We start from the raw sequence: 16,229 nt of genomic DNA, 5'->3' as shown, positions 1-16,229 counted from the left end.
AAGTGATTTTGAAAAAGGGTAGAGTAAGAGAAAAATCTAGTAGGGATGGGTGTCGTAGAAAAATAAAAGATAAAGAAAATAAGAATTATAAAAAAAAGTAAAAAGAGAGAAAAAAATACCACACCCAACCTGAATGTGCAATAAAGAATAAAAAGGAAGAAATAAGGTGGAATAAAAACAAAATTGAAAAATAAGTGACACCCCAAGGTTACGGTAGTGCCTAGAAGTCTTAGTCACTTGATATGTTCAGATGTACCATACCATTCCCCAATCCTACATTACAAGCCTAGAAAAGTCCTATAGTGATCCTAACTTGATTGTATGAATGCTAAAGTAAAGAAAATAAGGGCAAGCCTATGGTATTTGATGCATATTGATTGGAAATTCTATTCTGAGTGTGATAGTATCTTGACTTTTCCTGCATTGACATACATTATTTCATATGAGTGATTGGGACGTCTTTGATTGTGAGGGAACTTGAGTCATTTTTCTAGCTATTTACTTATTTTGGGTGGTGTAACTTGAACATATGTGTGGTTGCTTGTTGCTTGTTTTTACTTCTTATTATTGTAATTTCATCTTATACTTTCAATCATGAATGTTATTGATTACTTCACAAGCATGAGAGGCTAAAAACCTTAGCTAGGGTTATAGAACCCTGGTGGATTGACGAAGTAAGGGAAGTTTTGTTGTTGTTCGGAACCAACACCCATGGATATGTTGCATTATCTTCACTTCAATAGTTATTTTAGTGGTTGCAAACATTAAGATCCCTCCTAGATTATTGCTACATACTCCAAAAGAGGAGTAGTGACTAGGAAAAGATAATGACAATAGTAATTTGGAGTTTAACTATCGATCCACGCTACTAGGTATTAAATAAGTAAGATGGTTAGATTTAATATAATAACTAGAGACTCAAAAGGTAATAGTTAACTGAGATCAAGATATGGGTTAGTAAGGCGACATCCTGAGACTCAAAAAATAAAGGGTGAAATCTGTTTTCTCGTCTAATAGACTGTAGATGGTACATAACTTATCAATTATGCATGCAAGGTATCGGGTTGGTTAAACAAAGAACGAGAAGCCTACGGAGTTTAGAATCTAAGGGAAACACAATCCTAATGCTCACCTACAACTTATTACAACTGAATTTGATATTTTCCACTTGTCCGATACTACTTCTCAAAACCCCCCCATTTACAGTTCTGCCCATCAATTACAATAGCTGAGAGCCACGATTCCACATATTCCCTAGGGACTCAACCCCAACCTTTCTTGGATTACTATATTAGGTAGCGATCGTATCATTTTCAGATTGGAGGTGTAGCTTGGACGTTGCAACACCTCAATCAATCAATCCATAACCGTACTCCTTGGTATTGGCACCAAAATTTTATATCATCCAAATTATACCTCCTAAAAAGTATAACACATTCATTGATCCAATATAGAACCCAACAAAGGTTGGGGTCAAATCCACAAGGAATAGGATAAATCTCTGTCAAGAACTTGCTGATGTAGTCAAAAAGTGTACAGAAAGTAAATGAAGGATTTTGTAAGAACAAGAGCAGTAACAAAGCTCAAAAACATTAGGTTGAAATCAATATGTGATGAACACTAGGATTTTGTTATGTTCCCTCTAACTTCCTAACTCTGCAAACTTATTGTGCTCATCAAACTATCTAGGTGCCTTACATGAAGAATCTAACAAGTTATTTATCACCACCCATCTCTCGACACCGTTTGGTGAATTTCACTCATGTTCTTTCAGTCTTAGAGTTTCATATTACTAACCCTTGTCTAACAGCATCCAAGCATACATTCAAGTGTACATGGTCTACCAAGTAATATAGTTGCCTTCAAGAAAGCTGAATATCGATCCCACAAGGACTAGTTCCAACAACTATCCAATTCTAGTTTAACTTCTATGATTAACTTAATGTGAAATAACCAAAAAGAGTTTTGAAAGTATTTGTAAACTAAGGTAAAGTAAAAATTGCATAAAATAAATACTTAAGACAATCAATAGAGTAAAGCCCAAGGTTAAAGCACTTAGAACAATCATATTGCGTTATTGAAATTTATTCGTTAACTCACTTATCTTTGCTGTTGATTCATAAGGTTAATCGCATAATCATGGTCTCTCGACCTCTAATTGTTTACCTAAATTGGAAATTACAACTATATCATTGATCGGGGATGTAATAATCTAATTAATTGCTTAACGTTATCATCGTAAATGTGAATCAAGTAAGGCTTCTAGGTATATCCCAATCCTAGACGCTAATTCAAATTCCTTATTTTATAAAAGAACAAGAACCCTACTTTGTCCATTCCCATGTTCTATCTCCCTATTACCTCTCCCGATATCACAAGGTTGACAATATATTTATACTAAGGGTGATCAATCCTTTAAATATTTAAAACAAGGATAAACAAGAAACCAAATATGATAAGCAAATTAAACGAAATCAATTCAAAATAATAGTCTTCATGTTCTTGGATTTAACCCCAAAAATGGAGAGTTTAGCCACTAATAGACATAACCGTAATCAATATTATTGAATACATGATTAAAACCATTCAAGAGCTAAATTAAGGAATTTAAGAACCTAAAAGAAAGGTTTCAGTAGCCTTCTATATTGTTCCAAGATGTCACAAAGTGATTACAAGAAGTACATAATGTCCTATTTATAATGGGTGACGTTTGGCCGTGTTTGAAATAGGGTTTCCTCGCAATGGTTTCTTGACTTTACTAAGGGTAACGATGCACCCCTATCTCAATACCTCACTAGAAATTGCATTTTGACATCCAATCTTTGCCTTGCGCCTTTGCCTTTCATCCCAGCTTTTGTGGTGTGTTTTCAATGTATTTAAAGCCTTTAAATCATCAATATATTACCATAATCAGCTCAAAAAACATCCTACATCATAATATACCAAGTATTAGAGATTAAAACAACACAATATCAAGAACGACGGACTCAAAACATGATCTAAGACAAGGCTTTCTCATATTGATCTTTAAGATATAGTTTTGAATCTTGGTTTAATTCAATTGACCCTAACACATTATAAACAAGTTATTACACATATAAAAACATAGCTAAACCATTTAGAACTCATTTAACACACTGGCATCCAATGAGATCAACTAGATACACTCCTTGCTCAAGCCAGTAAAACTAGTTTTCTCGATTGAACTCTAAATGACTCAATTAAGTACAAACTTGTTTGGAAACACCTTTAAACATTATAATCACATCATTGAACACTATATGATTATTTATATCATCATCACACATAAGGCTCTCGAATTTTCCTCAAAACAAGGCTAAATAGGCTTGGATAACAACAATAAAGTGCATAAAAACACCTAACATCACCACCCCACACTTAAAGCTTTGTTCATCCTCAAACAACTCTTAACTCTAAGCATCATAAGCTGAGGAGACTCTCCACTTCTACTACATGCAAGACACTCAATATAGTACTATAATAATGACACAAAATGAAAGTTTCTACACTAATCATGTTATGTACTCAATTGATAGTCCAAGAATACTACTTACAAACATCCTAGCCTCAAGAAAATACTCACCAGATTCAAAAAATCATGCTTACTTCTCAATCAAAGACATCATACAAATTACCCACATCCATCAAACATGTGCCCTTACAATAAGAGAGTTACCCATCATCACTCATAAAAAAGTATTTTCTAACATAATGGGTAAAAGAATCAGATTTTGCTCACTCTCACAAGGAATTCACAAGTTGCACATAATGAACCATAGCCTTTCCCTTAGTTTAATACTTTACTAATATCAGAATGATGAAGCTTAGGATTAAATAGGTCTTTTAGGGTTGTAATACAGGCTAAGGGACGGGTAGGAACTATTTTTGAATAATAGTGACCATAATCCTAAGCGCTTTAATACATCACTTTTGTCTACATTCAATTCAACTCGAGCAACCAAATCACACCACTTTTGTCTACCCCATTCCTTTTTTTTAATTTCTTACCCCATCTTACTAAGCTCATTCTCAATACTATGGTGAGGGTATTCTATGCATAATTCATTCAATGTGAACAAATTTTTATTCTTTTCATTACTCAAATCCCCATCATAACACATAACAATTCTTTTGGACACCAATAACTATGACCTTGGGGCTTTAGTTTCAACTTTTTTTTCTTCACTTTCACACTCCCTAACTCACTAATTTTTTCATTAAAATGCCTAGAAACTTTGGATCAAATTAAGGTCTATCAGATAAAGGATAAAGTCACACATAAAGCTGCCAAAGAAAAGCTAAGGTCATAATGGGGCTTACTAGGATTATACGTAAAGATAAGTCAAAAGAAGGAATGAAAAAAGGTTATCAACGAAATTCCTATATCATCTCCTAAACCTACACACTTTATTTTGATTTGCACATATACCAGGTAAGTTCTAGACATCACATGCAACCAAAAATATACAAATACCATGCACATATATGGCACATGCTCAACTCAGTAGGATCATCATAGACTCACAACCAAACAATAGCATGAATTAACATTAATCTAACAATTACAAGAGTCATAAACATGAGTCTAAGAGTCTGAAAAGTAGTAATTCACATAATCAACATGCTTTTATAACCAAAATGCTTGCATCATGCAGTTAAATATAGAACCAACAAGAATACATCACTATTCCTAACACAACAAATTTTAAATTTACCCTAAAAATGGGAATTTCCCTACCCCACACTTAAAAATCTACTTTATCCCCAAAGTATATTTTAAAAGTAGAGAAATAAATACTCTTTAAGGCCTCTAGGCCTAGATAATAGCATTTTTAAACATTAAAAGTGTTTAGAGACCCCACACTTAGTCTTTTCCATGCTCTTTAGCTCAGATTTTCTGGTACTTAGACTTTCCATCAACCAGTGACTCAACAAAACAAAAAATGTGTAAATTAGAAACTACAAAAAACTAAAAATAAAACATACCTACATAAATTGGGTTGCCTCCCATGCAGCGCCTGATTTAGTGTCGTGACAAGACCTCACTCAACTTAACCAAGTTCCTTCATATTTTTCCTCACACTTGGAGTCTATCTTCTTATTTGTTTCTAAACTCTTGAGTGTGAACTCTCAAGGTCAACAGCTTTTTGAAATATAGCATTTTTAGGATCATCAATCTGTATCATATCAGGCTTAGGTAGTTTTGGCTTAGGGTACTCAATGAGGTTGTCCAAAGAGGTCTTTTATGGAATAGACTCCACCACCCCACACTTATCCCCTTTAGTTACAGTAATCATAAACAAGCCTATATAGTGGGATTGTGTGTTAAGCGGTTTGAACACTTTAAAAATTGCCTCTTCATCTTCCAACCTCACTGTGAGCATGCCTTCTCTCACATTAATTAAAGATTCTCCCATCGCTAAAGATGGATGTCCCATGATGAATGGTACTCTTTTATATGCCTAAAAATCTAAAATAATAAAGTTAGTAAGAATAATAAATTTACCAAACTTTATGAGAACGTTATCTATCACTCCTTTAGGATAGGCTATAGTCCCATTTGCCAGCTGCAGTAGCACAGAACCAGTCTAGGCTTTCCCAAGCCCAATCTGTTAAACAAAGATAGGGTCATCAAGTTAATACATTCCCCTAAATCACTAAGTGCCTGAACCACCTCAATGTTACCAATTTGAATGGGGAGAGTAAAATTCCTAGGGTCCTTAAGCTTTTTAGGCATCTTATGAGTCACCACCAGGTTACACTTCTCAGTGAGTGTTACCGCCTCTACATCCTGCAACTTAACTTTGTTAGCAACCACATCCCTCAAGTACTTAGCGTACTTGGGCATTCCTTGCAAAACATCTAAAAGATGTAAGCTAATGTGTAGCTCTTTAAATGTGTCAAAGAACTTCTCGAAGTACGCATCCTTCTTTGCCTCTATATGTTTCTATGGGAAAGGTAGTTGTGGGATCTTCTTCACTTCTTTAGCAACTTTTTATTTTGAATACTCAAACTTTCTTAACTTTTTAGTAACTTTGCCATTAACGTGCTGGGGAGTCAGTACTGCATCTACCTCCTTTGTTGCCTTTTGAAGGTTTTTCATTGAGCTATTTACCACTTCTTAAAGTGATTTCCATTACTTGTTTTGGGTTTTCTATATCTCCTAGAAAACCATATTAAGGCCTGGTATTTAGTGTCTTTTGTAGCTGCCCCAAATGTAACTCTAAGCTTCTCGAGGTTGCATATTGGTTTTTTACATCTACAGCCAACTGTGTTTGATTAGTTGGAATATGTTTCATTATCTCTTCAAAGTTTCTAGTTGTCTAATTTCCTTGTGCCTGTGGTTGTTTAATTTGCTATTGTTGGGTGTTCTATGGCTGTTTCAATGGCTGAGTCTTCCATATTATGCTATAGGCATTCCCATAAGTATGGCTTTGAGCATTTCTCATATACATCACAGACTCAGGATTGGAAGCGCACATAGTTGTTGAATGGATACTGTTACCACAAACTTCACACCAACCTACAGTTTATTGGATTGCATTAATTATGGATACAGGCTGTGTGGTACCCAATTTACTGTTGTAGAGCTGCATAGTCAACTGAGTTTATAATGCAGTAATTTGAGTAGGTATTGTAGTAAACTGATCCACTTCCAAAACACCTGCAACCTTTCTAGTAACACTCCTTGAGTTTGAATGCCACTCAGGATTACCTTTTACAATTTGGTTCAACAAAGTATATAGATTATCATACGTTATCTCCAAAGATTGACCACCTGTAGCTGAATATAACAAAATCTTTGTGTTATGGTCCAGCCTCAACAAAAGTATGAGCTAATACCTTATTGGACTATTGATACTGTGGACAATCCCATAGTAGAGCCTTGAAATGCTCCCAACCATGAAATAGATTTTTGTCTGGCTTCTGTTTGAAGCACACAATCTCACTGAGAAGTCTCACAGTCTTTCCAGATGAGAAAATCGGATAAAGAATATCCAAGCTAAATTGTCCCATGATGTGATTGAATTTTTCAACTCAGCATTCAACTACTTCTTTTCTTCCCCCAACTATGAAAAAGGGAATAGTGTCAGCCTCATATAATCAGTATTGACACCCGTAGGGATGAATATGTCACTGATTTCAAAAGGTTCTGCAAGTGGACTTATGGATCTTCATGCAAAATCCTAATAAATAGTCCACTGATAATCAGAAGTTGCACCATATTCTATTTGAAAATTACCTCCAGCAGCCGGTTTATGAAATGGGGAGATCAAATTTATTGCAAGTGGGATTGCCACTTCTCTAACTATCCTGCGGGCTAGTTTTTCTTCAGCCATTAGAGCAAGATTTTCTTAATCTTCTTGGATTTTCTAAATTTAGGGGAGAAGGATTTATTCTCTCCTTTGTTGAGGGAATAGTTGCTCAAGTTCGGGGCTTGGTTTAACCAATTCTCGAGCCCTTGCCAGCTTACTACTTTGAAAACTAGTTTCCTACAAATACAAATACAAAACCAAGACCAAGCATAAAACACAAAATAAATCTAAAAATCTAAAATAAAAATAAAATAGTTTCCAAATTACAAGTCCCAGGCAACGGTGCCAAAAACTTGATGATGTTGGGTGTATTTATGCATTCTAGTGTTACTATTTTAGCCTATTTAGCCTTGTTTTGAGGATGATTAATGTTTTTAATGTGTTGATAATGATATAAATATGCATATAAGTGACCATGTATGTGTTAACAATGTTTAATGGTGTTTTCACATGAATTTTGATTCAAATTGATCATTTAGAATTCAACTAAGAAAACTAGTGTGACTTGCTTAATTTAGGTGTTTGTCTAGTCTATTGTGTCGGGTTCTAATATTTTTAATGAGTTAATAAGGTTTTGATTATTAATTTATATGTGAAAAACCTTGGTTATAATGTTTAAGGTTCAATTGGATCAAGACAAGAATCAAAACAATAAGCTTAAGATCAATTAAGGCAAGCCTAGTCTTAGCTCATATTTCTAGTTCCCTGTCTTGGATATTGTGTTTTTTTTTAGCTCTAAATTTTTATTTTTAATGATATACTATGCTTCATAAATGTATTATGATGATATATTAAGTACATACAAGCATAAAATCATGTGTAAACAACTCAAAAAGGCTTGGAATGGATCAATGAAAGCACAATACACAAATTGATGCCATTTAAATACCTGGAATGTCCAGGGCCCGTGAGGACTATGGGAGGGTCCTATTGGCGTGTTATACACACTAGATGATTCATAAGGGCCACAAAATAGAGACCCTCCACCTCTATATGGTCCTAATAGCGATGAAGGAGGCACTGCATCGCGGTAATAAGCCAATCAGCAATTGTCAACTTTTAGAATCTCACCGCGATTACACCACTTCGTGGGATAATAGCAATGAGGATGTTACCTTGATATTATGAGCATTAAAAGTGGGAAAGTGTTCCCATCTGTAAAATAACAGCTCACAAACCTAATCCTATTCATTTTATGACTTGTCTACTATAAATATAACATCTTTAAACATATTTTGAATATCTTAGACAACCCTAAATCAACTAGGAATTCATTGGAGGTTATCACGACTTCTCTTTAGGTTTTATATTCTTTATTTTAAGTTTATTTATAGTTTTAATCATTCATACAATTATTTGGATGTTGATTATGGCTATGAGTGGCTAAAAACTCCCTTTTCGGGGTAAAAGCCAAGAACATGAGTACTATTGTTTTAAATTAATTTCATTTAATTTGCTAATCATTATTGGTTGTTTGTTTATTCTTGATTTAAATATTTGATAGATTGATCACCTAGAAAATATATCTATTATCACCCTTATGATCTCAGGAGAGGGAATAGGGGGATAGAACATAGGAATTAACAAAGTATGGTTTGTATTTTTTTATAAAATAAGGAGTTCAAATTAGCATCCTGGACGGAAATGTACTTATATGCCTTACTTGATTCAAAAATAGGATGTTAGCATTAAAATATTTAATTGGATTATTACATCCCCGCTCAATGATGTAGTTGTAATGTCCAAATTACATAAACGGTTAGAGGTCGGGAGACCATGATCATGTAATTAACCCTACAAATCAACAACCAAGATAAAAAAAAAACAACAAATAAATTTTAATAACATAGTATGATTGTTCGAAGTGTTTTAACCCCAGACTTTACTCTATTTATTGTTTCAAGACTTCACTTTATGCATTGATTCCTTTACTCTATTTTACAAATATCAAAACTCAATTCTGGTTATGCTTGTATCAATTGAATCTAAATTGTTAGCTAGAATAGAATTGTTGGTGAGTCAAGTATCTGTGGGGTCGATATTCGGCTTTCTTGAGGCCACTTTACTATGTGATAGACCACGTACACTTGCGTGTACGCTTGGGGTTTTCAAGTTTTTGGTGCCATTATCGGGTGCTTGTAATTTTGCAACTGTTTTATTCTTAGTTTACTTTTAGATTTCTTTGGTGTTTTTTTATGATTGGTCATGGTTTGTATTTGTAGGAAATAGGTTTATAAACTAGTAATCTAGCAAAGGATTAGGACTTGGTTAAACCAAACTCAAAAACTGAGCAATTTTTCCATCAACGAAGGAGAGAAGCAATCCTTCTCCCCCAAATTCCTTAAATCCAAGAAGATCCTGTTCTAATAGGTGAAAAATAAGCAGCCCACAGGACAGTCAGAGAAGTGGCAATTCTACTTCTAACCAATTTAACCTCCCCATTTCAGAAGCTGGAAGCTAGAGGCAATTTTGAGCTTAAACAGAATATGTTACAGCTTTTGATTAGCAGTGGACAGTTCATAGGGGTTTTACATGAAGATCCATAGGTCCACTTGTGGAATTTTATTAAAATTAGTGATACATTCATTCCTATGGGGGTGAATGCAGATTATGCAAGGTTGATGTTGTTCCCCTTTTCACGATTGGGAGAAGCAATACAGTGGTTGAATGTAGAGCTGGCAAATTCAATCACATCATGGAATGACATGGCTCGAAAATTCCTTATCCAATTTTTCCCATCTGGCAAGACTTTGAGACTTCGTACTGAGATGGTGTGCTTCAAACATAAGCTAGAAAAGAATCTTTATCATGCTTGGGAGTGCTTTAAAGCACTTCTTCAAGACTATCCACATCACAACAGTCCAATGAGGTACTTTATCATACTTTTGTAAAGGCTCTTGATCACAATAAAAAAATATTTCTAGATTCAGTTATAGGTTGTCAAGCTCTTGATATGTCATATGATGAGTTGTACACTTTATTAAACCACATAGCTCAAGGAACTATAGAATGGCATTCATATTTGAGGAGCGCTAAAAAAAGAGTTGTAGGTGTATTAAAGGTTGACCAATTCACTGCCATATCTAGACAGATCTCTTCATTGCAAAATCAAATAACCAATTTAAAGTTGGAAGTAGCACATCCTGTAGCACAATCAATACAATCCAACAAGTTGTGGGTTGGTATGAAGTGTACGGCAATAGTGGCCATTCAGCAGCTATGTGTGCTGCAAATTTGAAATCAATAATGTATGTGGATAATGTTCAAAGGCCTAATTATGGTAATGCCTACAACGTGAAGTGGAAACTCAGCCACCAATGCAGACATGGAATGCCCCACAGCAATAGGGTCCACCAAATCAGTCAACTAGTAACGTAGAGGAGATGATAAAGCAAATTTTAGCCGGTAAGCGCAAATAGTTGTAGACATAAAAAGTCAACAAGTAGAATTAAAAAATCAGCAAGGAGCCACAAGAAGTTTAGAGTTGCAGTTGGGGCAATTATCATAAACATTAAATACCAGGCCCTAAGGTGGGTTGCCCGGAGACAAAGAAAATCCAAACCAAGTTATGGAAATCACCTTGAGGAGTGGTAAAGAGCTTAATAGAGACCCTTCAAAGGCAACTAAGGAGGTAGATGCTGATATGGTGACTGAACAGGTAAATGGTAGAGTTGCTAAAAATTCAAGGAAGTCAGAGTACTAGGGAAAAAAATGTTGAGCAAGTGGAGCAAAAGACGCCATAACTTTCTTTCCTAAAAAAGCATAGAAAAGCAAAGGAGGATGCATGTTTTAAGTTCTTTGACATATTTAAAGAACTTTGCATTATCCTTCCTCTGTTAGATGTTTTGTAGGCTATGCCAAAGTATGCAAAGTACTTGAGGGACATCGTTACTAATAAGGTAAAGCTGCATGATATTGAGACGGTAGCACTCACTGAAAAGTGTAGCGCAGTAATGACACAGAAAATGCCTAAGAAACTTAAGGACACTGGGAAATTCACTCTCCTTATTCAGATTAAAAATAGTAAGGTGGTTCACACACTAAGCGACTTAGGGGCAAGTGTTAACTTGATGCCCCTCTCCTTGTTCAACACTTTGAATTTAGGGAAACCTAGACCGAGCTCTATACTACTGCAGTTGGCAAATGGGACCATAGCCCATTCGGAACGAGTGATAGAGGATGTCCTTATAAAGGTTGGTAAATTCACTATTCTTGCTAACTTAAAAGTTCTAGATTTTCAAGCAGACGAATAGGTGCCAATCATTTTGGGGCATCTATTTTTTGTGATGGGAGGAGCTTTAAATAATGTAAGAGAGGGTATGCTAAAAATAAGGTTGGAGGATAAAGAGGCAGTTTTCAAAGTCAACAAACCACTTAATACACTATCCCACTATAAAGACTTGTGCATGATTACTGTTGTTGAAAGAAATAAGTGTGGGGTGGTGGAGCCTGTTCCATAAAATACCTCTTCAGACACCCTCATTGAGCAACCAAATCCTCCAATACCACAGCCTAACAGGATGGAGATTGATGAGCCTGAGAAGGCTAAAGTTCAAAAAAGCTAATGACCTTGAAAGTGTACACTCAAGAGGTCAGAAATGAATAAGAAGATGTCCTCCAAGTGTGAGGAAGAAGGTAAAGGAAATTGGTTGAGTTGGGTTGGGTCGTGCCGCGATACGAAATCAGGCTCTGCTTAGGAGGCAACCAAAGTTAAGTAGGTATTGTTTTATTTTTTAGTTTTTAGTTTTTAGTCACAGATGATGGGAAGTCTAAGTACCAAAAACCTAAGCAAAGGAGCATGACAAAGACTAAGTATGGGGTCCTCAAACCCTCTTGATATTTAAAGATGCTACTAGCTAGGCCTAGATCCCTCAGTGATTATTTCTATCTCTTAATTTTAAGTTCACTTTGGGGACAAAGTATATTTTTAAGTGTGGAGTGGGAAAATTCCCAAATTAAGGCTCAATTTAATAAAATGAGTAAGATATTCTTGTTGGTGCTATTTTTTGTTACATGGTGCAAGTGTTTAGTTTTATAAGCATGTTGAATTGAGTGAATTACTACTTTTGAGACTCCTAGGCTCAAGTTTGTGACTTGTGTACTTGTGACTTAAATTTGAATTCATGTTATTATTTGGTCGAGAGTCTATGATGATCCTATGTGAGTTGATCATGGGCCATGTGTGATGTGAGTTTTTGTATATTTCTTTTTACATGTGATGTCTAGAACTTGTCCGGTGTATGTGTAAAGCAAAATAAAGAATGTGAGTTTAGGAAATGATTTAGGCATTTCTTTGATAACCTTGTTTTGTACCATCTTTTTGACCTACCCATGGTTCATTATCTTAGTCAGCCCCGTTGAGCCTTTAGCTTAGTCTTTGTTAGCCTCGTATGTAGCCTAATCCTTTCTTTGATAGAACAAAATTTGATTCAAAAGATCCTAAGTGATTTAGTATAAATTAATTTAGCAAGGAGTGTCAAATACAAGAAAGATAAGGTGAAATTGAAGCACCAAAGAAATAGTTATTGGTGTTTAAAATTTATATGTTGTGGTTGGGAGTGAAAAAGAGAATTTGTGCAAAAATTTGAATCAAGAATAAATAGAAAAATCCTCCCACCATAGTGTTGTTGAATGAGATTAATGAGATGGGGTGAAAAAAAAGATATGGGTAGATAAAAGTAGTGTGAATTGGTTGTTGGATATTAGTTTTAATTGATAATGTGCTGAATTAAAATGCTTGGGAAAATAGTCACTATTCCAAAATAGTTCCTACCTATCCCTTAGCCTTTGTTACAACCTGAAAAGACCTAACTGATCCTATACTTGATATTCTGAGATTAGTGGAGTACTACACTAAGGGCAAACTTTTCATTCATTATGTGTAATTTGTGAATTCCTTTTCAGAGTGAGCAAAACTTGATTCGTCTACCCATTTTGTTAAATGTTGCATAATTGTGAGTAACTTTGGGTAATTCTGTTTGTCGTGAGGGGAACATGTTTGATGAATGTGGTGATTCATGTGATTTCTTTGATGGATAAATATGCATGAGTTTTCCACTTGTGTAGTAAATTATTGAGGCTAGGATGTTTTGAAATAGGATTCTTGAGCTTTCAATCGTACATGAAACATGCTTAGAGAAGAACCTTGCATTCCTTGTAGTCATTGTAGTACTAGCTTGAATGTATTGGTTTTAGTATAAGTGTGGAGTCTCTTCAGCTCATGGTGTTTATGGTTAAGAGTTGTTCGAGGATGAACAAGGCTTTAAGTGTGGGGTGGTGATGTTGGGTGTATTTATGCATTGTAGCATTACAATTTACCCTATTTAGCCTTGTTTTGAGGATGATTCTTGTTCTTAATATGTTTATAATGATATAAATGTTCATCCAAGTTTACATGTATGTGTTTACAATGTTTAATGTCATTTTCACACGAGTTTTGATTCAAATTGATCATTTAGAATTCAATCGAGAAAACTAGTGTGACTAACTTGAGCTAGGTATTTGTCTAGTCTATCGTGTTGGGTTATAATGTGTATAATGATTTCCTAAGGTTTTTATTATTTATTTATATGTAAAACAACTTGGTTATAATGTTCAAGGGAAAATTGTATCAATAAAAGAGTCAAAACAATAAGCTTAAGATCAATGTGTGCAAGCCTTGTCTTAGCCCGTGTTTCTAGTTCCTCGTCTTGGATCTTGTGTTGTTTTGAGCTCTAAATTGTTGTGTTTAATGCTAAAGTATGATTTATAAATGGATTATAATGATATATTAAGGACATACAAGCTTAGAATCAAGTGGAAACAACTCAAAAAGTCTTGGAATGGATCAATAAAAGCACAATACACAACTTCACGTAATTTGGATACCTGGAATGTCCAGGGCACGTAAGGAATATGGGAAGGTCCTATTGGTGTGTACGAAACACCAAACAATTCATAAGGGACCCAAAATAGTGACCCACCACCTCTATATGGTCCTAATAGCAATGAAGGAGGCACCGCATTGTGGTAATGAGCGAATCGACAATTGTCAACTTTCAGAATCTCACCGCAATTACACCGCTTCGCGGGCTAATAGAGATGAGCATGTTACCATGATGTGATGAGATTTAAAAGAGGGAAAGTGTTCCCATCTGTAAAATAACAGCGCGGAAACCTAATCCTATTCATTTTATGACTTGTCTACTATAAATATAACATCTTAAAACATATTTTGAATATCTTAGACAACCCTAAATCAACTAGGAATTCATTGGAGGTTATCACGACTTCTCTTTAGGTTTTATATTCTTTATTTTAAGTTTATTTATAGTTTTAATCATTCATACAATTATTTGGATGTTGATTATGGCTATGAGTGGCTAAAAACTCCCTTTCTGGGGTTAAAAACAAGAACATGAGTACTATTCTTTTGAATTAATTTTGTTTAATTTGTTTATCATTATTGGTTGTTTGTTTATTTTTAATTTAACTATTTGATGGATTGATCACCTGAAAAATATATCTATTGTCATCCTTGTGATGTCAGGAGAGGGAATATGGGGATAGAACATAGGAATGAACAAAGTATGGTTTGTATTCTTTAATAAAATAAGGAGTTCAAATTAGCGTCTAGGACAGGGATGTACTTAGATGTCTTACTTGATTCAAACTTAGGATGATAGCCTTAAGGAACTTAATTGGATTATTACATCCCCACTCAACGATGTAGTTGTAATGTCCAAATTAGGTAAATGGTTAGAGATCGGGAGACTATGATCATGCAATTAACCCTACGAATCAACAACCAAGATAAGAAAATTAACAAATGAAGTTCAATAACATAGGATGATTTTTCGAAGTGCTTTAACCCTGAGCTTTACTCTATTAATTGTTTCAAGACTTTAATTTACGCATTGATTCCTGTACTTTATTTTACAAGTATTCAAAACACTATTTTGGTTACGCTTGCATCAATTGAATCTAAATTGTGAACAAGAATAGAATCGTTATTGAGTCAAGTCCCTGTGGGATCAATACTCGACTTTCGTGAAGGACACTTTACTACTTGGTTGACCATGTGCACTTGTGTGTGTGCTTGGACTTTGTCAAGCCATTTTACTACTTCATAGACCATATATACTTGCGTATGTGATTAGGCACAGTCACTTGACAGTGACTATGCCCAAGCGCACACGCAAGTGTATGTGGTCTACTTAATAATGTAGTGGCCTTCAAGAAAGCCGAATATCGATCCCACGGGGACTCATTCCAACAACTATTAAATTTTAGTTTACCTTCTAAGATTAACTTGTTCTGATGTAACCAAATAGAGTTTTGAAAGTATTTGTAAACTAAGGTAAAGTAAATAATGCATAAAATAAAGACTTAAGACAATCAATAGAGTAAAGCCCAGGTATAAAGAACTTCGAACAATCATAATACGTTATTGAACTTAATTTATTAACTCACTTGTCTTGGTATGATTCGTAGGGTTAATCGCATGATCATGGCCTCCCGTCCTGTAATTATTTACCTAACTTGGACATTACAACTACATCGTTGAGCAGGGATGTAATAATCCAATTAAGTGCTTAACGTTATCATCAGTCATGTTAATCAAGTAAGGCTTCTAGGTACATTCCTATCCTAGATGCTAATTTAAATTCCTTATTTTATAAAATAATAAGAACCCTACTTTGTTCATCCCCATGTTCTATCTCCTTATTCCCTCTCCTAAGATCACAATTTTGACAATATATGTATTCTAAGGGTGATCAATCGTAAAATAGTTAAAACAAGGATAAACAAGCAACCAAATATGATAATCAAATTAAAAAAAATAAATCAAAAATAATAGTCTTCATGTTCTTTGCTTTAACCCCGAAAAGGGAGTGTTTAGCCACTAATAGT

General features: G+C 34.7%; 1 protein-coding gene across 1 annotated transcript; it reads left to right on the top strand.

The window, feature by feature from the left end:
• Positions 1-10,905: 10,905 nt before the first annotated feature.
• Positions 10,906-11,590, top strand: LOC107879116. The gene is made up of 2 exons (XM_016726226.1): positions 10,906-10,995; positions 11,189-11,590. Exons 1-2 carry the CDS (start codon positions 10,906-10,908, stop codon positions 11,588-11,590), a joined length of 492 nt encoding a protein of 163 aa, XP_016581712.1.
• The last annotated feature ends 4,639 nt before the right edge of the window (positions 11,591-16,229 follow it).

The sequence above is a fragment of the Capsicum annuum genome, chromosome 8 (genome assembly GCF_002878395.1).
Source record: "Capsicum annuum cultivar UCD-10X-F1 chromosome 8, UCD10Xv1.1, whole genome shotgun sequence".
Taxonomy (NCBI): Eukaryota; Viridiplantae; Streptophyta; class Magnoliopsida; order Solanales; family Solanaceae; genus Capsicum; species Capsicum annuum.
The sequence above is the reverse complement of the archived record's forward strand: the minus strand, read 5'-3'. Positions and strand labels throughout refer to the sequence as shown.

Bases quoted from the DNA above. Each gene is read 5' to 3' on its own strand.
- LOC107879116 (XM_016726226.1), top strand. From the start codon at position 10,906: ATGGAAATCACCTTGAGGAGTGGTAAAGAGCTTAATAGAGACCCTTCA. The intron at 10,996-11,188 runs GTAAATGGTAGA...GATGTTTTGTAG, and splicing joins CTGATATGGTGACTGAACAG to GCTATGCCAAAGTATGCAAA.